Genomic DNA, 27107 nt, shown 5'->3' on the forward strand with positions numbered 1-27107 from the left:
CTATCTACAACCTCCAACACTTAGTCCAACACCAACTTGGAGGAGAAAGCAAGAAAGCAAGACAGACTTGCATTTATACAGCACCTTTCACAACCTCAGGATATCCCAAAGCGCTTTACAGCTAATGAAGTACTTTTGAAGTGTTGTCACTGTTGTAATGTAGGAATCTACAGAAGCTTACAGCACAGAAGGAGGCCAATCGGCCTATCATGCCTCTTTGAAAGAGCTCTCCTATTAGTCCCACTCCCCTGCTCTTTTTCCCATAGACCTGCAATTTTTTTCCTTTTCAAGTATTTATCAATTCCCTTTTGAAAGTTATTCTTGAAACTGCTCCACCACCATTTCAGGCAATGCATTCCAGATCATTAAAACTCACTGTGTAAAAAAAATATTCTCCATCTTCCCTCTCGTTCTTATTGCCAATGATCTTAAATCTGTGTCCTCTGGTTACTGACCCTCCTACCAGTGGAAACAGTTTCTCCCTAACTACTCTATCAAAGCCCTTCATCACTTTGAACACAACATGATGAACATCATGATAATCTGACAGCTGGACAGTGGGTATTATCGGAAAATAGGAACAGGAGGAGGCCATTGAGCATCTCGAACCTGTTCCGCCTTTCAATGAGATCATGACTGATCTGTGACCTAACTCCATATACCCGCCTTTGCCCCATATCCCTTAATACCTTTGGTTGACAAAACTCTATCAATCTCAGATTTAAAATTAATAACTGATCTAGCATCAATTGCTGTTTGTGGAAGAGAGTTCCAAACTTCTACCACCCTTTGTATGTAGAAGTGTTTCCTAATTTCACTCCTGAAAGTAAACATACAAGGGTATTTGACAATTAGGAAGGACAGACAGGAAGGAAAGGGAGGTGGGGTTGCTATGTTAATCAAGGATGGAATCACTGCAATAGTCAGAAATGATATTGGGTCAAAGGATCAGGATAGTGAAACAGTTTGGGTGGAGATAAGAAATAATAAGGGGAAAAAGTCACTAGTGGGCGTAGTCTATAGGCCTCCTAACAGTTGCAACTCTGTTGGTCGGAGTATAAATCAGGAAATAGTTGGGGCTTGTAATAAGGGAACAGCTATAATCATGGGGGATTTTAACTTTCATATTGACTGGACGAATCAAATTGGGCATGGCAACCTTGAGGAAGAGTTCATAGAGTGCATTAGGGACGGGTTCCTTGAGCAGTATGTAACTGAACCAACCAGGGGGCAGGCAATCTTAGATCTGGTCCTGTGTAATGAGACAGGATTAATAAAAAATGTCCTAGTAAAGGATCCCCTTGGAATGAGTGACCATAATATGGTTGAATTCCAAATTCAGTTTGAGTGTGAGAGAGTTGGATCTCAAACCAGCGTACTGAGCTTAAATAAAGGAGACTATGAAGGTATGAAAGTAGAATTGACTAAAGTGGACTGAGAAAACAGATTAAAGTGTAAGACAGTACAAGAGCAGTGGTCTACATTCAAGGAGATATTTCACATCTTTCAAGATAAATATATTCCACTGAGGAAAAAGGGGAGTAAAAGAAAAGACAGCCATCCGTGGCTTAGTAAAGTAATAAAGGATAGTATCCGACTGAAAACAAGGGCATATAAAGTAGCCAAATCTAGTGGGAGGATAGAAGATTGGGAAACATTTAAAAGCCAGCAAACAATAACTAAAAGATTAATTAAGAAAGGGAAGATAGATTATGAAAGTAAACTAGCAAAAAATATAAAAACAGATAGCAAGAGTTTCTACAGCTATATAAAAAGAAAAAGGGTGGCTAAAGTGAACGTTGGTCCCTTAGAGGATGAGACCAGGAAACTAGTGGTGGGGAACATGGAGATGGCAAAGACGCTGAACAAATATTTTGTATCAGTCTTTACAGTAAAGGACACTAAAAATATCCCAACACTGGACAAACAGGGGGCAATGGGGGGGGGGGGGCGGGGGGTGGGGGGCGGAGGAGCTAAACACGATTAAAATCACTAAGGAGATGGTACTCGGTAAAATAATGGGACTTAAGGCGGATAAATCCCCCGGACCTGATGGCCTACATCCTAGGGTCTTGAGAGAAGTGGCGGTAGGGATTGTGGATGCATTGGTGATTATTTTCCAAAACTCCCTGGACTCAGGAAAGGTCCCGGCAGATTGGAAAACTGCTAATGTAACACACTTATTTAAGAAGGGAAGTAGACAAAAAGCTGGAAACTATAGACCAGTTAGCCTAACATCTGTGGTTGGCAAAATGTTGGAGTCCATTATTAAGGAAACAGTAACAGAGCATTTGGATAAACATAATTTAATAGGACAGAGTCAGCATGGTTTTATGAAGGGGATGTCATGTTTGACAAATTTGCTCGAATTCTTTGAGGACGTAACATACAGGGTGGATAAAGGGGAACCAGTGGATGTAGTGTATTTGGACTTCCAAAAGGCATTTGACAAGGTTCCACGCAAAAGATTACTGATCAAGATAAAAAATCACGGGATTGGGGGTAATATACTGGCATGGGTGAAAGATTGGCTATCTAACAGAAAACAAAGAGTTGGGATAAATGGTTCGTTCTCGGGCTGGCAATCAGTAACTAGTGGTGTTCCGCAGGGGTCAGTGCTGGGACCCCAACTCTTTACAATCTATATTAACGATTTGGAGGAAGGGACCGAATGCAACATATCCAAGTTTGCCGACGATACAAAGATGGGAGGGAAAGCAGTGAGTGAGGAGGACATAAAAAAAACCTGGAAAAGGACATAGACAGGCTAAGTGAGTGGGCAGAGATTTGGCAGATGGAATATAATATTGGAAAGTGTGAGGTTATGAACTTTGGCAGAAAAAATCAAAGAGCAAGTTATTATCTAAATGGAGAGAAACTGCAAAGTGCTACAGTACAAAGGGATCTGGGGGTCCTGGTGCATGAAACACAAAAAGTTAGTATGCAGGTGCAGCAGGTGATCAGGAAGGCCAATGGAATCTTGGCTTTTATTGCAAGGGGGATAGAATATAAAAATAGGGAGGTATTGCTTCAGTTGTACAAGGTATTGGTGAGACCGCACCTGGAATACTGCGTACAGTTTTGGTGTCCATACTTAAGAAAGGACATACTTGCTCTCGAGTCAGTACAAAGAAGGTTCACTCGGTTAATCCCGGGGATGAGGGGATGGACGTATGAGGAAAAGCTGAGTAGATTGGGACTCTACTCATTGGAGTTCAGCAGAATGAGAGGCGATCTTATCGAAACATATAAGATTGTGAGGGGGCTTGATCGGGTGGATGCGGTGAGGATGTTTCCACTGATGGGTGAGACTAGAACTAGGGGACATAATCTTAGAATAAGGGGCTGCCCTTTCAAAACTGAGATGAGGAGAAACTTCTTCACTCAGAGGGTAGTAAATCTATGGAATTTGCTACCCCAGAGAGCTGTGGAAGCTGCAACATTAAATGCATTTAAAACGGAGATAGACAGTTTCCTAGCAGATAAGGGAATTAGGGGATACGGGGAGAGGGCAGGGAAGTGGACATGAGTCTAGATTTGGATCAGCCATGATCCTATTGAATGGCGGAGCAGGCCCGAGGGGCCTTATGGCCTACTCCTGCTCCTACTTCTTATGTTCTTATGTAAAGGTCTTGTTGTGTATTTTGAATGTTGTATTTGAATTGTCCCATATAGCTTACCGTAGTTGGGATGTGCAATGCACTATGGGAAATAGAGTGCATTGAGTTGAGAAGAATCCCTTGAGAGTAATGGCTGCAAACTGAACTCTGTCTCCTGCGTACTCTTTTAATTGTTATACAAGTAAGGTTATTAAACTCTTGAGATATAACAGGTCTGGCTCTAATTTTTAGGTTATGTCCCCTAGTCCTAGATGCCCCAACCAGTGGAAATAGTTTCTCTCTATCTACCCTATCAGTTCCCCTTAAACACTTGTTATCAACAGGCTGTGTGTTTCTTGGGGCATCGCAGCTGGGTCCAATCCTCCCCTCACTCAGCATCCGTGGATACTTTCCAGCAGAGGGCAGTAGGAAACAATCGGCAGTGGGAACCCTGATTAAACTCGGGCCTAAAATCGTCTGAGGCCAATTATAATGGCTGCATCTCCACCCCAGCTAAGAAAGACTAACTCTGCACCGATGGGAAAATCAAACCAAAGACCTTCCTGTCTGTATAGTTCAATGCTGTGCTGTGCTATGCATTTATCCCCGGTGTCCTGGGGCCAATATTTATCCCTCAACCAACAGCACTAAAACAGATTATCTGGACATTATCACGTTGCTGTTTGTGGGAGCTTCCTGTGTGCAAATTGGCAGCCGTGTTTCCTACATTACAACAGACACTACACTTCAAAAAAGTACTTCATTGGCTGTGAAGCTCCTTGGGATGTCACACGGTTGCGAAAGGCGCTATATAAATGCAAGTCTTTCTTTTTTTTAACATGGAATCCATAGGAATGTGGAACCCGTTACCACAAGGAGCTGTTGAGGTGAATAACATGGATGCATTTAAGGGGAAGCTAGATAAGCGCACGAGGGAGAAAGGAATAGGAGGATATGTTGCTGGGGTTAGATGAAGAGGGGTGGGAGGAGGCTCGTGTGGAGCACAAACACCGGCATGGACCTGTTGGGCTGAACGGCTTGTTTTTGTGCTGTAAATACTTTGCAACTTTGTGAAAAGGGGTCGGCCTTTCAGCCTCTCGAGCCTGTTCCACCATTCTATTAGATTGTGGCTGATCTGTACCTCAACTGCTCAGGGCATCAGTTGAATGCCTTTCTTTCGGTTCAAGTCTCTTACCATCATGAAGTTCAAATGCCAACTTTATTACTTTCTGCGTGATCACCATCAACGGCCTACAAACAAAGGGAAGACACTTTAGTAGGTATCACACGACAAGCAATGAGGGATTTAACTCAAACTCCCTCTGGCAGTCGACATTTTCTCTTTCAGCAGGAAGTACTGATGAAATCACAGACAGTAGTTGGTGAAAATCTCTGGGCCTGGCCCTGGGAGCAACACATGCAAATGAATTTGACACACCCTTCAGGTTTCACTGTCAGTAACTTGTTGAACCTCATACCTAAGTGATATCACCAGCAGTCATGAGTTAAACAACATGTAAAGGTCAAACAGAAAATAAATTGAATGAAAAGGGCACTAATTTGAAATCAAAATTCTTCAGAACCATTTGATGTGACTGCCTTTAATATACTTGTAACACTCAAAGTTAATGATGGTGGTTGTCCTTTACATTAGAACAGAGAAAGTTAAGAGAGTGGACAGAACCATACAAGTTGATGAGGAGCTTTGATCAGGTAACTACTTCTATATTTTGGCCTAGAAATTTGGGTGGTTTGCGCCACCTGTTAGCGCCATGAAATGGCGAGAAAACGGCGGCCGGTGCTCTTCCACCAGCTGGTGGTGGGTACCGCGGTGGCCGCCATTTTGGGCAGGTCGTCAGTGCTGCCGTTACCTGCTGTCGGCGAGAGTATTTTAATGAGGTGCAGTGTGACGTCAATCGACGTGCAATGCTGAGTTGGCGCCAGCTCGTCCATTTTGGAGCTCTCCGCTCGCACTGCCGCCCGCGCTAATTCGCGCCAGTGAGTGCTGCCGCTAAAAGGTCTCTCAGCTGTGTTAGCGGCCATGAGGTGTCTGGCAGGACTTATGAGGATGGACGCCGGAACTCAAACGGCTCCTTTGCCAAGGTTCTTCTTTTAAACTTCAATTTTTGCCCATCAGTGGCGGGGGTTGGGGGGGGGGTTGCATTTTCTGGCAGCTTTCCGGGAGGCCTACCATGTTTGTGGGTCAGTAAGTCAATGGGTGAACCCCATTGTACCGATTGAAGATGATCTCTGCTATGATCTCTTTTATCTGCATTCATGTCACAAACAAACAAAAAGTCAACAAACATCGGGCGGCAGCTAATATTTTTGGAGCACGTAGGGCACTCCTTTCTTCCCCGCTCCCCTACACTGCGAGCGGGAGACCGAAGAGACCTTTGGCTTCCTTTTGAGATTAGCGCTACAAAGAGCTCGTTGCACTAGACAATCACCGCCACGTTGATGATAATGAGCAGGCAGTACCAAAATGCCGGTACTGCCTGTGCTCTCTCGGCCGGCAGCCGTTATCCTTGGCCACAAATGTTACTGGCAGGCTTCCAGCATTCCCCAATTTCTAGGCCTTTGTTTTTTTTACACACACACACAATGTTGTTGGGATATCGAATTCGGCCAGAAGCAGTGCTGGGAGCAGAATCCAGAATAGCTTGTAAAAGGGAACTGGATAAATATTCGAAAAAGAAAACAAAATTAACAGGGTGTGAGAAAAGGGCTGGGAAATTGGGAGTAATTGGGTAGCTCTTTCTCAGAGAGCTGGCACAGACACAATGGACCGAATGGCCTCCTTCTGTTCAGTACGACTGTATGGATCTCTGCCGACCTGAATCTGATGAATCATTTGTCTTTTGTCTGGTTTGTACCTTTCGCCCCCCACCCCACCCACAAGATAATGCACTTCATTCCATGGACCATTTACACAGAGATCACCTATATGTCAAGAGCCAGTCTTGGTTTAGTGGTTATTTTACTGAACATCACGATACAGTGGCAGAGGATGATTTAATGACAAGTGTTTTTTTTTAATGTATTCATTCACGGGATGTGGGCACGGTGGCAAGGTCTGCATTTATTGCCCATCCTTTGAGAAGGTGGTGGTGAGCCGCCTTTTTGAACCGCTGCAGTCCGTGTGGTGAGGGTACTCCCACAGTGCTGTTAGGGAGGGAGTTCCAGGATTTTGACTCAGCGACGAAGAAGGAACGGCGATATATGTCCAAGTCTGGATCGTGTGTGACTTGGAGGGAAACTTGGAGGTGGTGGTGTTCCCATGCGCCTGCTGCCCTTGTCCTTCTAGGTAGCAAAGGTCGCGGGTTTGGGAGGTGCTGCTGAAGAAGCCTTGGCGAGTTGCTGCAGTGCATCTTGTAGATGGTACACACTGCAGCCACATTGCGCCAGTAGTGGAGGGAGTGAATGTTTAAGGTGGTGGGGTGCCGATCAAGTGGACTGCTTTGTCCTTCATGGTGTCGAGCTTCTTGAGTGTTGTTGGAGCTGTAGTCATCCAGACAAGTGGCAAGTATCCCATCACACTCCTTACTTGTGCCTTGCACGTTGTGAAAAGGCTTTGGGGAGTCAGGAGGTGAGACACTCGCAGCAGAATACCCAGCCTCTGACCTGCTCTTGTTGCCACAGTATTTATGTGGCTGGTCCAGTTAATTTTCTGGTCAATGGTGACCCCCAGTATGTTGATGGTGGGGGACTTGGTGATGGTAATGCCGTTGAATGTCAAGGGGAGGTGGTTGGACTCTCTTATGTTGAGATGATCATTGCCTGGCACTTGTGTGGCATGAATGTTACTTGCCAGTTATCAGTCCAAGCCTGAATCTCGTCCAGGTCTTGCTGCACGCGGGCACGGATTGCTTCATTATCTGAGGAGTTGCGAATGGAACTGAACACTGTGCAATCATCAGCGAACATCCCCACTTCTGACCTTATAATGAAGGGAAGGTCATTGATGAAGCAGCTGAAGATGTTTGGGCCTAGGACACTGCCCTGAGGAACTCCTGCAGCGATGTTTATATGTAGTGACCAATTCACAAATAAACTTGTCGTTCAGATTGACAGAAAACAGTTGCTGGTATTCACACGGTGATGACAGATTCTGGAAACTAGTTGCTAAACTAAATGAGGAGATTTTATTTGAGGACAGCTCCAGTTCCTGGAGTTTCTCCAGCTTCATGTGCACACCAGATGTTTGGAACTAGCCATTATTCCACAATTTGTCGACTAGTTGCCTCATCATCAACTCCATGTAAAGGGGTTGGAAAAACCATTCACCCTAATTGTCAACTCAGCTGAAAATGTTCGGGACACAGCAACACACACCAGTGAATTAGCCTCGCTAGACATACGCAGGATCTGGCCGATTGCCAGCGGCTACACTAGATTCCCGATGAAGATCGTTTGGCGGTTGACACTTGGGTGTTGAATGGGTGGGAGGCAGCACTAGAAAAGGATATTTCGATAAAAGTGGGGAGGCCAGCGCGTGTGGATTAGGCAAATGAAAACATTTGAAGATAGTTATACACAGGAGTGTGAGTTACTTTCTTTCTTCAACCTGTCTGAAAGCTGGAAAGAAAGAAGAAAAGTAGGAAAGAAGGAAAGTAGGAAAGGAAGAAGGGAAGAAAGAAGGAAAGGAAGAAGGGAAGAAAGAAGGAAAGAAAGAAGGAAGGAAAGAAAGAAGAATAAAAGAAAGGAGGAAAGAAAGGAGGAAAGAAAGATAGAGAGACAAAAAGAAAGACAGACGGAAGGAAGGAAGGAAGAAAGGAAGGAAGGAAGGAAGTAAAACTTGCATTTATATAGCGCCTTTCACCACCTAAGGATGTCCCAAAGTGCTTTACAATCAATTAAGTACTTTTGAAGTGTAGTCAATATTGTAAAGTAGGAAACACAGCAGCCAATTTGTGCACAGCAAGTTCCCACAAACAGCAGGACAGTGAATCGGCGCAGTTAAACCTTTGGGATGTCCTGAGGGTGTGATAAGGTACGACATAAATCCAAGTTTTTTCTTTCTGTCTTTCTAAGGAGGTACAACATTGCAATTTCTCTCCAACTTCCTGCCCAACTTCATTTGCCATTACAACAGTGACTCCACTTCAAAAAGTGCTTCATTGGCTATAAAGCGCTTTGAGACGTCTGGTGGTCATGAAAGGCGCTATCTAAATGCAAGTCTTTCTTCTTTCTAAATCAGGTACCTACTTTATCAATACTACAATGGTCAGTACTTCTAGAAACATCCTTCTATTGTTCCTTCCAAGTCCCAGAATGCATGTTCTACACACTTGCTCTCCTCCCTGAATCCCTACTTAGGTTAAAATCAGGACGAGTGCACAACCTGTTACTCCAGCTCATTCTTTCGCAGCAGCTGTGGTTCTCTGCTCTCTCTCAGTCTTTGTATCCTTCTACAATCGTAAGGCTTATGTAACCCAGCCTTCATGTCACCTAACCAGTATTTTCTGATAATCTCCTCATTTTCTCACCTTTTTGTGGCATCCTACCTTTTGACCTTTCACCTCGGTTTCCTCAATTTATTTATTCCAATTGACGTTATTCGACCCTAACTGATCCATTTCACAGATGGCATTCCCAAGTTCACAGATGGCATTCCCAAAGTCCCAAAGTATTGCATTCTCTGGAGTATTTCAACATCTTCTAACCTTCCAGCCTGTTTTGATACAGACGTACACAACAAACACTGGAAGGAAAGGCCACGTGACCCATCAAACTCACCCCTGCCACTTATCGTGTACAATCCCACTTTATCACAGACATAACACAGCCATTTATTCTCCCCGAGAAAAAGTTGGGCAACGTTTCTTTCCATCTTCACCCAAAATTAAGTCCAACAGAAATCCAGATTAAAAATTTGTATCTTACATTACACATCCGAGACCAACGACTGCCTCAGAACGACAAGTCCAAGGTCCCTCCTGCTCCGGATCCATTATGTTCCATACAACAACTTGCATTTATATAGCGCCTTTAACATAGTAAAACGTCCCAAGGCGTTTCACAGGAGCGTCATCAGACAAAATTTGACTCCAAGTCACATAAGGAGAGATTAGGACAGGTGAGGAAGTGTACTTTTATATTACATAATGGCTTCACAAGATACAGAATAGAAAACACAAAATGGCTTCCATAGATTAGTAATTGCTAGTTCTGCTGAAAAAGCAGAACTCTCCAATTAACAAAATGACCTCAACTGTTAATTAGAACAAAGACCTTCAAAGGTACATACTGCAAGCCTCCCTATCTCTTTCTCATAGCTAGATGAAGAGAGTCCTTGAGTCATGTATAAACCAGGATGGGGAGTCAGAGAAGAACAGAACTTATAGATTAGATAACCCTATCTGTAGGCATTCCTTTTGTTCCAGTCCTTTTTATCCTTGATTACAGTTTGACTAACACTATATTTTTCTTATTACTAATTATGATCTCAGACTTCGATCATGTGATTCTGAAGGCTTGCTTTAACTATAAATATGTTACCTTTTGCCTATGATCTTAGAAGTGGTCAGCGTAGCCATTGTCTACATGTCCGCTTCCCTTGTATACAAGAACTAATAAAGTCTTCCTTTGACGATACTTTGTGTTTAAAGAGTCTTACTCGGAAGTCGAGACTTCGACACAGGTGACCAAAAGCTTGGCCAAAGTGATAGATTTTAAGGAGTATCTTAAAAGAAAGAGGTAGAGAGAGACGGAGAGGTTTAGGGAGGGCATTCCAGAGCTTAGGACCTAGACAGCTGGAGGCACGGCTATCAATGGTGGGGCAATGAAAATCGGGGATTCACAAGAGGCCAAGATTGGAGGAGTGCAGTGATCTCGGAGGGTTGTAGGGCTGGAGGAAGTTACAGAGGTAGGGAGGGGTGAGTTCCACATGACAACTAATCATTTCTTCAATCATTCTTAAATAATTCCAGGGCTAGCAGGCTCCCTCTGCTCTACCAGGAAGTCCATTCAACGTGTTGATAATCCTTTGTTTGAAGAGCTTGCTGGCACCAGCCATTACTAGTTTGAGCCCGTGTCCCCTTGCCTTACTCTCACTGTGAAGTAATTCTCTGAATCTCGATCTTCCATATCATTTACTAGCTTATATACCTCAACAAGGTCATCTTTCAGTCCTTGCTTTCTCTAGGTGAACATGATCTGTTCAAGCATTCAAATTTCCCACAGCACACTAGTGGTGGGGGTGGGGGGTGTGGAGGGGGGAGAGGGTCGAAAGGAGAGAAGGAATTGTCTGTCACCAAAATGAATGAGATCATGGCTGAACTTTAAGGAGGGAATCCAACGAGTTAATTTGAACCTTAATCGTCCGTCGGGAAACTGATGGAAAGTCGGTTTTACAGCCCGCCGATTTTACTCTCTGTTAACTCCAGTGGTTAAAATTACCCAATTTAGAATCAGCTCATATCATGGTCGTCTAACTCTTCAAAAATACTTGGTCATCAACACAGCTTTAGCTGGTGGACAAAGCAGTCCGCTTGATCGGCACCCCAACCACATCTACAGGATGCACTGCAGCAACTTGCCAAGGCTTCTTCGGCAGCACCTCCCAAACCCACCTAGAAGGACAAGGGCAGCAGGTGCATGGGAACACCACCACCACCAAGTTCCCCTCCAAGTCACACACCAACCTGACTTGGACATATATCGGTCATTTCTTCATTGTCGCTGGGTCAAAATCCTGGAACTCCCTCCCTAACAACACTGTGGGAGTATCTTCACCACACGGACTGCAGCGGTTCAAGAAGGCGGCTCACCACCATCTTCTTAAGTGACAACTAGGGATTGTCAATAAATGCCAGCCTTGCCAGCGACACCCTCATCCTCAAAAAAATTTTAAAACTCATATATCTACATATTTGATGGGGAGAAGCTCTAATGCCAAGTTTTCCTTGAGCCTTATTAACTTTCTAATGACATTGGTTTGAACATGGCTGTTTCCTACCCGCCTGCACCCCCCTCCCCACCTCCCCCACTCCCCTGCCCGTCCAGCCCACAGGCTAGTAGAGTGCTACACTGTGACCCACAATTTGTATTCCCTTTTCTAACAGTCAGGTGCCATGACTGTGGCTATAAACTGGAATCTTGTGAGTTTGTGCAAGAGCTGATCCAGCCCATGGCCCAAAGTGTGCGTCTCACACCCAGTGCCTCCACTTCAGGAGAGAGTGCTCTGTAATATAAACATGTATAATTGACCATAAGTGACATTGTTATAAACAAACAGACACTATTAACACCACAGGCACTCAGATACACCTATCCGATGAAGAGAGCAGTATTATTCCCCTTCTCTCCTGAAAGGCACCAACTCTTACTGTGGTATAGTGTCAGAGGCACCATAAGGCCATTAATATCTTAGTCAAGTGGCCGCTCTTTATGGTGAGGCTACTGAGCACCGCTGCTTTTATAAAGGCCACAAGTCAAATTGGCTGCACATATTATGGCTCAAACATCACATGGTGCCAACCTGCGATCAATAACCATTTCAAATCATTAGCATGAAGGAGTCCTTCTCCTCTACTTACCCTGAGAAGTCAGCAGACCGCTCTTTGCCATCAAAGACATAGACTCGGATAATCTGACAGATGGTTAGGTAGGCCATTGCTACCAGGAAACTGTACCTGAAACAACACATTAAATAGTGGGTCAGATGAGAACAAAGTGCATACACTCCACAGGTGGAGGCCAGGTCCTGCTATGAATAGAGTTGTGCTGGTCTAGTGCATCACCCAGTCCCCCATGTTCTCCTCTCCTGAAGGAACAACTCTTATTGGGGTATGGTACCACAGGTGCCAACTGCCCTCCATTACCATTCCCCAAGTGGCCATTCTTCATGGGTGAGACTAGGTTAAGCTAGTTGACCTTGGAGAGCATTGCAATCCTATCCTTCCCCCTTCCAACAGCTGAGCCACTGGATAGTGAGCAGGAGAAGGAGCCGGGTCTGATTACTTCCCCCCACCCCCTTGTCTAGACGTTGTGATTGGAACACGAGCCCAGAGACCTCGCTCCGAGACTCGCTGGATATTGGACCTCGGTCCTCATCCACATCGAAACAGCGAGCCGCGGACGCCAATCAGCCGCCTCAACACAACTCGCCAGTAGGGCAGCTTAGGAAATTTGGGCCACTCCGATTTCGAGCCAGACAGATAGGTACAGGGGAGAGGGAGATGGGGAAAAGAGAAGAGAACAGTGGGAGGAGAGGGAGGGGAGGAGGTGGGCGGGGGGGAGAGGACAGAGGGAGGAGGGGAAGGGAAGGTGGTGGAGAGGGGAGGAGAGAGGGGGCAAGGGAGGGGGAAGGGGATGGGAGGAGAGTGAGGGAGGAGCAGGGGGCAGGGAGGAGCAAGGTGAAGGGAGTGGCATGGGGCAGGGAGGAGAGGGGGAGGGGGCAGGGAGGAGGGGGGAAGGGGATGGGAGGAGAGTGGGGGAGGGGCAGGGAGGAGAGGGGGAGGGGGAGGAAGGGGGAAGGGGATGGGGGAGAGGCAGGGGGCTGGGAGGAGAGGGGGAGGGGGAGGGGAGGAGGAGTGGTAGGTAAACAGGTGAGGGTCAGGCCCAGACCGACAGCAGCCCACAGTATTTTTGTAGAATCTTCTGAAACACATAAAAGCTAAAATAAAAAGATAAATGTAAGAAGTCACACAACACCAGGTTATAGTCCAACAGCTTTATTTGAAATCACAAGCTTTCGGAGCGCTGCTCCTTCGTCAGGTGAAGTGGAGAAATGCATAAAGACACAGCTTATATAGTCAGAGAATAATGTCAGATGTTTACAGGTAATCTTTCCAACTGCCATTTATCTCACCTCGGCAGAGAGATAATCACAGCAATCAAAGGTGTGAATGGTGTCCAAACAGGTCAGTCAGGAAAACATTACATCAAAGAACATGCAGATGCTGGGGTCTGTATGAAAAACAAAAAAAGACAAAAAACTTTTTTTTTTGCTGGAAATCACAGCAGGTCCGGCCGCATCTGGATGACCCTGCGTCAGGTGGGGTTACATGTTTTTGTCTGTTTTTTTGTTTTTCATACAGACCCCAGCATCTGCATGTTCTTTGATGTAATGTTTTCCTGACTGACCTGTTTGGACACCATTCACACCTTTGATTGCTGTGATTATCTCTCTGCCGAGGTGTGATAAATGGCAGTTGGAAAGATTACCTGTAAACATCTGACATTATTCTCTGACTATATAAGCTGTGTCTTTATGCATTTCTCCACTTCACCTGACGAAGGAGCAGCGCTCCGAAAGCTTGTGATTTCAAATAAAGCTGTTGGACTATAACCTGGTGTTGTGTGACTTCTTACATTTGTCCACCCCAGTCCAACTCCGGCATCTTCACACCAAAATAAAAAGAGGAAATGACCTGGAAATACTCAGCAGGTCAGGCAGCATCTGTGGAGAGGGAAACAGAGTTCAGGTCAATGACCTTTCGTCAAAACTGGAAAAGATTAGTGATTTAACAGTTTTTATGTAAATACAGAGCCAGGGAAAAGGGGGTGGGTGGAAAGAACAAAAGGGAAGGTCTGTGATAGGGTGGAAGGCAGGAGAGATTAAAAGACAAAATGAATGATGGTACAAGGCAAAAAGGGGGTGGTAATGGGACAAGTAAAGAAACAAAAGATGAGTCTAGAGGAGGTGTAAATGGCAACAGCAGAATCATTACCAACACCTGCTGTCCGAAAAAATGGGATCAGTGGTTATGATCTGAAGTTGTTGAACTCAATGTTGAGGCCGGAAGGTTGTAAAGTGCTACTTACCTTTCTGTGGGTGGCCAGTGGTCCCTTTAAGGACCGCTGGTTAAACCACCCTCGACCCTACAAAGTGCAACAGATCGCACACGGGCCAGCTGATGATGAATTGCGAGTGGGGTCTTAACACAGGTTTTAGGACCGTCATTTACATATCCTAACCGCCTAACACCTGTTTCAGGCAGGAAGTTGTCGGGTTTCCAATTTGGCAGACGGCGCAATTCCTGGGGCGATCGGCGCGAGAGATCGCGACCCTGAATTCATCCCCAGGCGAGACCAGATCCAATTTCTCCCCTGTGCTGTGCCCCAGGACGTTTATACAACCCAGGGAGTTCAAAGACACCATCCTCCCAGAATCCACATTAAAACAGTTGTACTAAAACTCCAGACAATGCACTAGGGTGTTGACTATGTACCTCTGGGGCCTTGGCTCAAATCCAGCCCAGACTGACAGGGTGAAAGGTTCATTTACATTCACTCTCGGGATGTGGGCGTCGCTGGCAAGGCATTTATTGCCCATCCCTAGTTGCCCTTCAGCAGGTTGATGCAACTAAGTGGTTTCCTAGGCTACTTAAGAGGGCAGTTAAGAGTCAACCACTTTGATGGGGGATTCACAGATAGCCCAGACTGGCTTCCTTCCCTAAAAGCTTTTTTATTCCACTTAGTTTTTTTTTTAAGGTGAATTCAAATTCTCAAACTAGTAGGATTCTCTGGATTATTAGTCCAGGCCCCTGGGTTGCTAGTCCAATAACATGACCACTGCACTACTGGGCCCCACACATCTCTCTCTGCTGTTGGTTGTAAGGCTCCAGTGAGGAATGGGTACGAGCAGCCCCAACCCAGTTTTTAAGTGCCGTGCTACAAAAGTGCTCATGAGTTGGCACCAACGGACATTAAAATACTAATCCCACTCAGGAAAACAAGTCTGATAACCAAGATAAAAGGAATATATGAAATAAAACCAGAAAATGTAGATTGATCAGTATCGCAAAGGGAGCATTTCGTGTGACATTGGCCCGTAAATTGCGGCCCCTAGGGGTGCGTACATGGTGTGTACGCGCCCGTAAGGGCCGCGCAAGCTCCGGGTTTTTGCGCGCACATCCCCGGGAAAAGGGCATCCTTGGGAGGAGAGTTTTCTACCCAGCGAATGCCCGTGAAATTCTTACGCCTGGTAAGGCCTGCTTTTACCAGCATAAGAGTTTAAATGAATATAAAAATACATTTTCTTCAATCATTTAACTATTAAAACACCTGTACAATAAGGGAAGGTTATTTTTAGCCCCTTAAAAACATTTAAACATTTTTTTTTAAATTAAATTTCTGTTTTAAATATTTAATTAAATGGCATTTTAAATATGTAATTTTTAAAAATGTATTTGACGTGTAGATGTATTTTTGGGGGTATTCCCATTCATGGGCATTCCGTACATACAAAATCACCATAAGCATGAATGGGGATTCCCTTCTTTCATTCGTTAGGCCGGCTCATGTGATCCCAGGGGCGCTTGGTACCTGGAGAGGCCCAGGAGCACGAGTCTCCGTACCTCCCGGACCGCCAGGTACCCGGACATTTTATTTGCGGATTGGAGGCATTTCCCCGCGGGAAGCCTCCAACCGCAAACTCAAGGCCAAAAAGTCCCACCCAGATCCTGATCGACCTGCTGAGCAGTTCTGGAATTTTCGATTTACAATTCACGAGCAGAACTGGTATGCAAAATAGAAACGTTACACCGGCGTTATCATTCGGGAGCGATCACCCAAAATATAAACAGAAAATGCTGGAAACACTCAGCAGGTCAGGCAGCATCTGTGGAGAGAGAAACCGAATGAACGTTTCAGCTCAATGATCCTTTCATCAGAACTGGAAAAAGTTGGAGACATAACAGGTTTTAAGCAGGAACAGAGGCAGAGAAAGGTGGGAGGGGAGGAAAGAACAAAAGGGCAGGTCTGTGAGAGGGTGGAAGGTCGGAGAGATTAAATGACGAAAGGGATGATGGTGCTAGGCGAAAGGAGATGGTAATCACCCAAAGGTGACCACCCAAAGGTGGGGTTAAGTCACTTTGCAGAGCCAAGCCACATCTCTGCCATTACCTCAGTGACACAAACATTTTGCATTAATTTGTGGAGAGAGAGAAGTTAAGCGGTGAAGGAATTCTCCAGACAGCCCGCTAGATCAGCAATGTTGCAGACTACTACCACTTAGAAACTCAGAAGCTACAGGTGTCAGCTGTGGCTCAGTGGGGTGCACGCTCATCTCCAAGTCAAAAGGTCGTGGGTTTGAGCCCCACTTCAGAGACATGAGTGCATAAACCTGATCGACACCGGGCGAGGTCGACGCCGGGCGAGATCGACGCCGGGCGAGTTCGACGCCGGGCGAGGTCGACGCCGGGCGAGGTCGACGCCGGGCGAGGTCGACGCCGGGCGAGATCGACGCCGGGCGAGATCGACGCCGGGCGAGATCGACGCCGGGCGAGATCGACACCGGGCGAGATCGACACCGGGCGAGTTCGACACCGGGCGAGATCGACACCGGGCGAGTTCGACACCGGGCGAGATCGACAACGGGCGAGATCGACAACGGGCGAGATCGACAACGGGCGTGTTCGACACCGGGCGAGATCGACACCGGGCGAGATCGACAACGGGCGAGATCGACAACGGGCGAGATCGACAACGGGCGAGATCGACAACGGGCGAGATCGACACCGGGCGAGATCGACAACGGGCGAGATCGACAACGGGCGAGATCGACAACGGGCGAGATCGACACCGAGTGTGATCGACATCGAGTGTGTTCGACACCGGGCGAGATCGACACCGGGCGAGTTCGACACCGGGCGAGATCGACAACGGGCGAGATCGACACCGGGCGAGATCGACACCGGGCGAGATCGACACCGGGCGAGATCGACACCGGGCGAGATCGACACCGGGCGAGATCGACACCGGGCGAGATCGACAATGGGCGAGATCGACAACGGGCGAGATCGACAACGGGCGAGATCGACAACGGGCGAGATCGACATCGAGTGTGTTCGACACCGGGCGAGATCGACAACGGGCGAGTTTGACAACGGGCGAGATCGACAATGGGCGAGATCGACACCGGGCGAGATCGACACCGGGCGAGATCGACACCGGGCGAGATTGACACCGGGCGAGATTGACACCGGGCGAGATTGACAACGGGCGAGATCGACAACGGACGAGATCGACAACGGACGAGATCGACAACGGGCGAGATCGACACCGGGTGAGATCGACAATGGGCGAGATCGACACCGGGCGAGATCGACACCGGGCGAGATCGACACCGGGCGAGATCGACACTGATAGTTGTCCCTTGTTAGTTCGGGTACCATCCTGCTAAATTGTTTTTGCCCCTGCTCTGGTGCCTCCAAATGCATTGTGTAATCTGGAGACCAGAACTCCAAGTGTGGTCAAACCAAGGGTCTATACAAGTTTAACATCACTTCTCTGCTCTTCAATTCCAACTCTCTAGAAATGAACCCTTTTCTGTTGGTGTACATACATGATATCACTAAAGGACCCACAGTAGGTAAATATTTAATATTAGTTGCTGTAGCAGCATTGTAGTTAATGTAAATCTACAGTCGTATTTGCTAAACATAAGCTGCACTGTCCTAGGAAACAGAATGTTACAACTTGGGCTTTTATCCAACATTCCTTTCAACCAAAACCAATATTGTTCATCACTGGAGTGGGTAGGTAGTGCATGCTCCAGAATTAACAATGACTCTTTTACTTATTTTATGCTGGAAGACATACAGAATGCCTACAGTGCATTTAAAACAAATTGTGTGTGTTTTCTTTTCATTTTCTTTGAACACTTGCGTTATAAAATTGTCAGAGATGGGACGGGAGAAAAAGGCTGTTTGGGGAGATGGGCGGGGAGGGAGGTCATGTGATGAAACCTCCGGGAATACGTCCAGCCAGAGTTGGAAACCGTAAGCCCCCAAGCAGATACAAGAGTCGACGAGATTAACTGAGGCCACAGATGTAGTGACTAGGGCGGCGTCTGAACATCAAGCCTGGGAGCAGTAGGGGCGCGGTTTGGACCCAACTCCACACAGTCTTTACAGGCAAAGGCTTCAAAAACAAGGCAGGGCTAGCAATCCATTGAAGATTACAGCTGTCAATCACCACTTGAACCCAGGGCAGGTTATAAAGGAACAGTGCCCATGTACTCAAAGAGTCATTGAAACTTACAGCACAGAAGGAGGCCATTCGGACCGTTGTGCCTGTGCCGGCTCTTTGAAAGAGCAGTCGTGCTCAGTCCCATGCCCCGCCGCTTTTTGTCCCTCACCCTGCGAGTTCCTCATCCTCCAGTACCCGGCCAACTCCCTTTTAAAATTATTGATGGAATCAGTTCCACCACCTTTTCAGGTTGAGCGTTCCAGATCCCGACAACTCTCCGAGTGAACACATTTCTCCTCACCTCCCCTCTAGATCTTTTGCCAATAATTTTAAATCTCTAGCTTCTGTTTATTGACCCACTCGCCAGAGGGAATCCTTTTTCACTAACTACTCATTGATTCACTCCAGTCAAACACCCACCTCAACCCGAGAACAGTTGGAATAAAGGCCATTAAGGTCACAGTGCCTGTTAGATTTAGATGCCCGACATTTGTCCACCTACATGAATTTTCTAGGAATGCAATTTTATAAAGAAATGTCAAACTCCTCCCTCCTAAATTCAAACACTTCCAGTTATGTTAGCTCGGGCGAGAGACCTGTCATCACTTGGAACTGCTGAGAAACTAACATTTTTGCTGTTTCAAGCATCTAAGTGACACACTTGAGCCGCTTTTCGTGCCACACACGGGAAGTGTAGAAATACACAGCAGACCTTGGAGAGGGTGCAGAGGAGATTTACTGGAATGGTACCAGGGATGAGGAACTTCAGTTACGCGGAGAGACGAGAGGAGTTGGGACTGTTCTCCTTAGAGCAGGGAAGGTTACGAGGATTTTTAGTAGACATGTTCAAAAGGGTTTTCATCGTGTAAATAAGGAGAAACTTTTGCCACTGGCAGGAGGGTTGGTAACCGGAGGACACCGAATTACGGTAATTGGCAAAAGAACCAGAGGGAAGACGAGGAGAAAAACATTTCACACAGGGAGTTGTTGTGATCTGGAACGCACTGTCTGAAAGGGCAGAGGAAGCAGATTCAATAGTAACTTTCAAAAGGGAATTGGATAAATACTTAAAAAGGGAAAAAAAAGTTTCAGGGCTATCGGGAAAGGGGAGTGGGACCAATTGGATCGCTCTTTCAAAGAGCCGGCACAGGCACGATGGGCCAAGTGTCCTCCTGTGCTGTAAGAATGGGCGTGTAACTGGCAAATGAATTTCAATATAGATAAGCGTGAGATGGCGCATTTTGGTAAGAGGAATAAGGAGGCCACATGTGCCTTGGAAAATAAGTGTCTACATGGGGTGGAGGAGCAAAGGGATCAAGGGGTACAGATACACAAATCACTAACACTAGCAACGCAGATTAACAAGGTCATAAAGAATGCAAACAAAGCATGGGGTCATTTCTAGAGGAATAGAATTCAAAAGCAGAGAAGTTATGTGAAACTTCTAGAGAACCTTGGTTAGACAACACTTGAGTACTGTGCTCAGTTCCGATCTCCGAGTTACAAAGATAGAGGCACTGGAGAAAATGCACAAAAGATTTACAAGGAGTATATCAGAACTGAGAGGTTATAACCATCAGGAAAGACTGAACAAGCTGGGGCTCTTTTCTCTGGAAAAGAGAAGGCTGAAAGGTCTTTATAATTATTAAGGGGTTCAATAGGGTAGTTGTAGAGAAGATATTTCTGCTTGTGGGGGAGACCAAAACTAGGGGTCATAAATATAAGATAGTCATTAATAAATCCATAGGGAATTCAGGAGAAACTTCTTTACCCAGAGAGTGGTGAGAATGTGGAACTCGCTACCACAGGGAGTAGTTGAGACAAATAGCATAGACGCCTTTAAGGGGAAGCTAGGTAAGTACACGAGGGAGAAAGGAATAGAAGGATATGCTGATAGGGTAAGATGAAATAGGGTGGGAGGAGGCTCGTGTGAACCAGAAAAACAGGCCTATTGGGCCGAATGGTTTCTTTCTGTGCTGTAAGGTGGTAGAGAGAAAACGGGGAATTATAGACCGGTAAGCCTGACATCAGTAGTGGGGAAAATGCTAGAGTCCATTATAAAAGATGTAATAGCAGAGCACTTGGAAAACTGTGACAGGATCAGACAAAGTCAACATGGATTTACAAAAGGTAAATCATGCTTGACTAATCTACTGGAAAAAATTTTGAGGATGTAACTGGTAGAATAGATAAGGGAGAACCAGTGGATGTGGTGTATTTGGACTTTCAGAAGGCTTTTGATAAGGTCCCGCATAAGAGATTAGCATGCAAAGTTAAAGCACACGGGATTGGGGGCAAGGTACTGTCTTGGATAGAGAACTGGTTGGCAGACAGGAAGCAAAAAGTTGGAATAAACGGGTCTTTTTCCAAGTGGCAGGCAGTGACTAGTGGGGTACCGCAGGGATCGGTGCTAGGACCCCAGCTATTCACAATATATATTAATGATCTAGAAGAGGGAACTAGATGTAATATCTCCAAGTTTGCAGATGACACAAAGCTGGGTGGGCGTGTGTGCTGTGAGGAGGATGCAGAGAAACTCCAGTATGATTTGGACAGGTTGGGTGATTGGGCAGATGCATGGCAAATGCAGTATAATGTGGATAAATGCGAGGTTATCCACTTTGGTGGCAAAAACAGGAAGGCAGATTATTATCTGAATGGCAATAGATTGGGAAAAGGGGAAGTGCAACGAGACCTGGGTGTCCTTGTGCACCAGTCGCTGAAGGTAAGCATGCAGGTGCAGCAGGCGGTTAAGAAGGCAAATGGTATGTTGGCCTTCATAGCGAGAGGATTCGAGTACAGGAGCAAGGATGTCTTGCTGCAGTTGTACAGGGCCTTGGTGAGACCACACCTTGAGTATTGTGTGCAGTTTTGGTCACCTTATCTGAGGAAGGATGTTCTTGCCATGGAGGGAGTGCAGCGAAGATTCACCAGATTGATACCTGGGATGGCAGGAATGACGTATGAGGATAGATTGGGTCGATTAGGCATATATTCGCTAGAGTTTAGAAGAATGAGAGGGGATCTCATTGAAACTTATAAAATTCTAACAGGACTAGGCCAGGGAGTCCAGAACCAGGGGTCACAGTCTAAGGATAAGGGGTAAGCCATTTAGGACAGAGATGAGGAGGAATTTCTTCACCCAGAGAGTGGTGAACCTGTGAAATTCTCTACCACACAAGGTGATGTAAGAAAAAGGAGACTTACCATCAAGTAACTTTAAAGTAAGCTTTAAGTAACTTATAAACACACTATATACACGAGAGGTCTTTACCATGCCTCTGGTAGAAGCCTCTTACAATACTGAACAGACCAGTATTTATACCAGTCCAACAGGAAGTGACATATGACAGGAAGTGAGGTATGTACACAGTTCATAGTTCACAGGAAGTGATGACATAACTTCCCGGAAGTTATCATTTTTATCACATTCTTCCCTCCTGCAGGATTAGGAGGCTGTGGTCTACCTTTTGGTCCGCAGCCGCCGAACAAGGAAGAGTCGCACCCGTTTGGATTCCCGTCGTAGAGGGTCGCTGGTCCGCTTACATGCGGTTGGCCATTGGTCAGAGTCTGTGTGGCCTGGATTGCCCTGTGAAGGGTCGGGGAGATCATGGCTTCGAGTACGAGCCCCAATAGGTTCAAAGTCGGACTGCCTCTGTTCAGAGGGAGGTGCAGAGCTGGTCTGTGGCGGATCAGTACTTTCATGCGCGGTACTGGGAGGGTCGCAACCTTGAGCACGGGGTTCTACCGGCACCAAGCTAGTTGGTGTCCGATCAGGATCCTGGAGAGGGGTACCTGATAGGTCCCAAGAGTTTCCTGGTGAAATGCCATCACCCGATGTCCCACTAGGTCCTGGTGGGCAGGGAGCCAGATCCCGTAATGATACGGTAGATTCTCGGCCGTCGGAATATCGTATGTTTGCATAGGTGGGGTTGGCATCGGTTAGTTCGACCTCGTCTACAAGAGGGTCATTTTTAGACGTCCGAACGTATCTTCGGAGTAATACAGGTCCAGGAGTAGTTAGCCATGACGGGAGTGATGTCCCATGAGATGAGCGACGCTGGAATCCAAAGAACCGCTCATGAGGTGTAGTATTTGTGGCTGTAGAAAGCAGGGACCGTATAGAGTGCAATGCATCCGGAAGCACTGTTTCCCATTGCTGGTCTGGTAGGCCCCGAGATCTTAAAGCGAGACGTACGGAATTCCAGATGATACCGTTATACCTCTCTACCTGCCCATTTCCGATGGGATGGTATGGTGTTGTTTTGCTTGTAGCAATTCCCCGTTCTGAGAGGTAGTCCTTGAGTTCCCTTGACATAAAGGATGGACCCCGATCTGAGTGAATATAAGCCGGCATGCCACAGAGAGAAAATACCTGCTCAAGGCAGCAGATTACTGTGGACGCCAGCATATTGGAACAGGGGAAGGCAAACGGAAAACGTGAATATTTGTCGATCATGGTGAGCAAATATGTGTTCCGAGTTGAAGAGGGCACTGGGCCCTTAAAATCGATGCTAAGTCGTTGCATCGGTTGGGTTGCATGTATGAGTATACCATCTGAGGGGCGGAAGAACTGAGGTTTTAATTCCGCACAAAGCCGGCATTCTGAGCATATTTTCTTTACATCTCCAGTGGAAAAAGGGAGATTCCGTGATCGTACGAAATGTAGCATGCGCGTAACGCCAGGATGACACAAACCATTGTGGACATCCATGAGGGTGGAGGATGACATAGTGGAGCAGAATGCCCGTGTGAGGGTGTCCGGGGCCACATTCTCCTTGCCAGGCCGATAGAGAATGGTATAACCAAAAGAGGCCAGTTCCATCCTCCAAAGTTGTATTTTATTATTCTTAATTTTGGTTCGTTTTCGATTATCGAGCATGAAGGCGACTGATCGTTGGTCCGTGATCAATGTAAAGTGCTGGCGAGCTAGAAAATGGTTCCACTTCCGTACTGCCTCTATGATGGCTGTGGCTTCTTTCTCAACCGGAGGATAATGTAGCTCGGCACCTTGTAAGGTCCTGGACATAAATGCTACAGGACGACCTTCCTGATTCAGAGTAGCCGAGATCGCCACCTCCGAGGCATCACATTCAACCACGAAAGGGAGATTCTCATCAATGGAGTGAAGAGCCGCTTTCTCCAACTGTTTTTTGAGAAGGTTAAAGGCTGCAACAGCCGCTGTTCCCAGTGGAAATGATCTAGCATGCAGCAAGGGTTGGATTTTGTCCGAAAAATGAGGAATCCATTTAGCGTAGTATGCAAACAGACCGAGAGCCCGACGTAAAGAAGCCGGATTCTTAGGTGACGGGAGCTCTTGGAGCGGGCGAAGTCTTTCTGGGTCTGGCTTAATGATACCATTGCCTACGCAGTAGCCAAGGATGTTGATGGTCGGTTGCGACTCAACAGATTTGGATTCATTCAGGGTCAAATTACGGCGATGGAGGGCATCCCGAAATTTTTGGAGGTTGGAGTCGTGTTCCTGTTGATCGTGACCTGCAATGGTAATGTTATCAAGATAGGGAAAAGTGTCCCTTAGGTTTTCCTGCTTAACCAGGCCATCCATTGCCCGTTGAAAGACAGCCACTCCATTAGTAACCCCGAATGGGAGGCGACGAAATTGGTACAGCCGTCCATTAGCCTCAAAGGCTGTGTACTGCTTATCTGAGACCTTCAAGGGTAACTGATGATAGGCACTTTTTAAATCGTAAGTTGAGAACACTTTGTATTCGGCCAGTTTATTAACCATATCATCAATGCGTGGCAATGGGTAGGCGTCCAAGTCGGTATATTGATTGATGGTTTGCGAATAATCGATGCATAGTCGCTGTTTGTGAGGTTTTAGAGGGTTCTTGACAATGACGACTTGAGCCCGCCAGGGCGACGAACATGGTTCAATGATATCCTCTGCTAGAAGTCGAGAGATTTCAGCCGCAATAAAAGATTGGTCTTCCTGATTAAAGCGCCGCGATTTTGTTATTATCGGTTGGCATTGAGGCGGAATACTGGCAAATAATGAGGGTTCATCAAGTGAAGCTGCTGATAATGCACAAAATGGTAATTTAGACAGTATATTAGAAATAGTAAGTCCGGGTTTGGATCCACCAAACTCAATGGTGAGTTTCTTATGCTGTTTTTGGAAGTCCAGCCCTAAGAGGAGATCACTACGTAAGTCTTTGAGCACCGAAAGTCGGGTGGAGGGATACATACGACCATGAAGTGTCATATCAACAACACAAAAGCCGGAGATTCTGGTATTAAGTGATGACTGGGCCATCGCAATTGCCTGGTCCGATGGGAAGACATGTAGTTTCAATTTCGCAACAATCTGTTCCTTAATGAAACTATCAGTACTTCCTGAGTCAATTAAGGCATCTAAGGTATGCCCTTTAATTGAAATTTTTGTGGCTGCATGAGACAGGTTCTGTGGGCAAGCAGCTGTAATTGGTGTCGTTGCACAGAGAGTGGCTAAAACTCTTGGTGTGCTTCTTCGGGAGAGAGCTCGAGAGGAAGCTTGATAGGTCCTAGCTGGAGCATCTTGATAGGCCCTAATTGGGGCAGTTCGGTAGGCCTTAGCTGGATTGGCCCTCGTAGAGGCCCTTGATAGGCAAACTTTAGCAAAGTGTCCTTTTTTCCCGCAATAACTGCAGATTGCATTGCGAGCAGGGCAGGTTTTCCTAGGGTGAAAAGCATCTCCACAAAAGAAGCATTCCTTCCTAGATTGCCAAGAGGCTGCTAAAGTGGGGTCGTCCTCCTCTTCTTCATCAGAATTATCAGAATTAGATTCCCCCATGATAGGGTTCACCTGAGACCGCTTGAATTGTCTGGTTGCAGCTACAGCAGCAGATCGAGATCTGGGCAGCTGATAGAGGTCTGCATTTCTCTTTGCCAAATCCAGTGAACAAGCTAGGTCAAAAGCTTTTTGTAGCTCAAGTGTTTTACTTTCTAGTAGACGCTGGCGTATAAATGGAGAGGCAATCCCGCAGATGAAAGCATCACGAATCATTTCTTGGCGGTACAGCTCAGCTGAGGCTGCCTGAAAGTTACAATCTACGCTGAGCCTGCGAAGTTCTTGCAGGAATTCGTCAATTGATTCCCCTGGCCCTTGTCGGGCTGTGGCCAGTAGATGTCTAGCATAGACCTCATTTGGGGTCTTCGCATACAGTTTCTTAAGTGCCCGAATCACCACTTCGTAATTATCCCATTCATCAACATATTCGAACACTTTTGGGGTCACATAATTGACAAGTATCTTCAATTTAGCAGGAGCATCCGCTTTACATTCATCCAGAAAATTCTCAAAAGTACGATACCAATGCTTCCATACCCTGCCAGCTGCTGGTGTATTCGGGTCCAAGTCCAGACGAATAGGTCTAAGGATTTTCTCCATGATGGGTGGTTCCCTGGATCCTTAACTTCCGAGTTTGTCTGAAGGTCTAGTATTTGTCAGTGTAAATACTAAGTTACTTAAATTGATGTAAGAAAAAGGAGACTTACCATCAAGTAACTTTAAAGTAAGCTTTAAGTAACTTATATACACAAGAGAGGTCTTTACCATGCCTCTGGTAGAAGCCTCTTACAATACTGAACAGACCAGTATTTATACCAGTCCAACAGGAAGTGACATATGACAGGAAGTGAGGTATGTACACAGTTCATAGTTCACAGGAAGTGATGACATAACTTCCCGGAAGTTATCATTTTTATCACATTAGGCAGTTGAGGCCAATTCATTAAATATATTCAAGAAGGAGTTAGATATATTTCTTGAGGCTAAAGGGATCAAGGGATATGGGGAGAAAGCAGGGACAGGGTACTGAATTTGGATGATCAGCCATGATCTCATTAAATGGCGGAGCGGGCTCGAGGGGCCGAATGGCCTACTCCTGCTCCTATCTTCTATGTTTCTATGTTTCTATGTAAATTCTATGTAATTCTATGTATGTAAGAATCTTTTCCTATGAGTCATGATTTCATTTTTCTCATATGAAGAGATACTGGTGTGTTGCCAGTGTCTGTGGACCTGTATCCTGGAAATAAATGGCATTGTGACTCAGAGGAAAAGATTCTGTGCAAAAAGGAAAGGTATAACTAAATAAACCCATCAATCAAGGTTCTACTCTGAATCGCTGGTTGGGAACAGCATCCAGTGCGCAACACTGTAAGAACGGCCACTTGGGGGTACAGGGCACAATTTTGAAATTTGCAGATAAAGCGAAACTTGGAAGTGCAGTAAACAGTGCGGAAGATAGTGATAGACTTCAAGAGGACATACACAGGCTGGTGGAATGGGCGGACACATGGCAGATGAAATTCAACACAGAAAAGTGTGAGGTGATACATTTTGGTAGGAAGAATGAGGAGAGACAATACAAGCTAAATGGTACAATTTTAAAGGGGTGCAAGAACAGAGAGACCCGGGGGTGTTTGTGCACAAATCTTTGAAGGTGGCAGGACAGGTTAACAAAGCAGTTTATAAAGCATATGGGATCGTGGGCTTTATAAGTAGAGGCACAGAGTACAAAAGCCAGGAAGTTATACTAAACCTATATAAACACTAGTTCGGCCCCAGCTGGAGTATTGTGTCCA

The 27107-nt window shown here is 46.1% G+C and overlaps 1 protein-coding gene across 1 annotated transcript in view; it reads right to left on the reverse strand.

Annotated features, from left to right (window-relative positions):
• The window catches only part of LOC147103320 (membrane-bound glycerophospholipid O-acyltransferase 2-like), a 107036-nt gene that overhangs the window by 43411 nt on the left and 36518 nt on the right, over positions 1-27107 (reverse strand). Inside the window, exons 4-5 of the mRNA XM_085962803.1 lie at positions 12140-12235; positions 4795-4850 (exon numbers count right to left, since the gene is read on the reverse strand). Of these exons, the coding sequence (XP_085818929.1) occupies positions 4795-4850; positions 12140-12235 (152 nt within the window). The remainder of the gene's footprint in view (positions 1-4794; positions 4851-12139; positions 12236-27107) is intronic.

This window comes from Somniosus microcephalus, chromosome 20, assembly GCF_052327205.1.
Source record: "Somniosus microcephalus isolate GS21.2 chromosome 20, FLI_Smic_1.0, whole genome shotgun sequence".
Taxonomy (NCBI): Eukaryota; Metazoa; Chordata; class Chondrichthyes; order Squaliformes; family Somniosidae; genus Somniosus; species Somniosus microcephalus.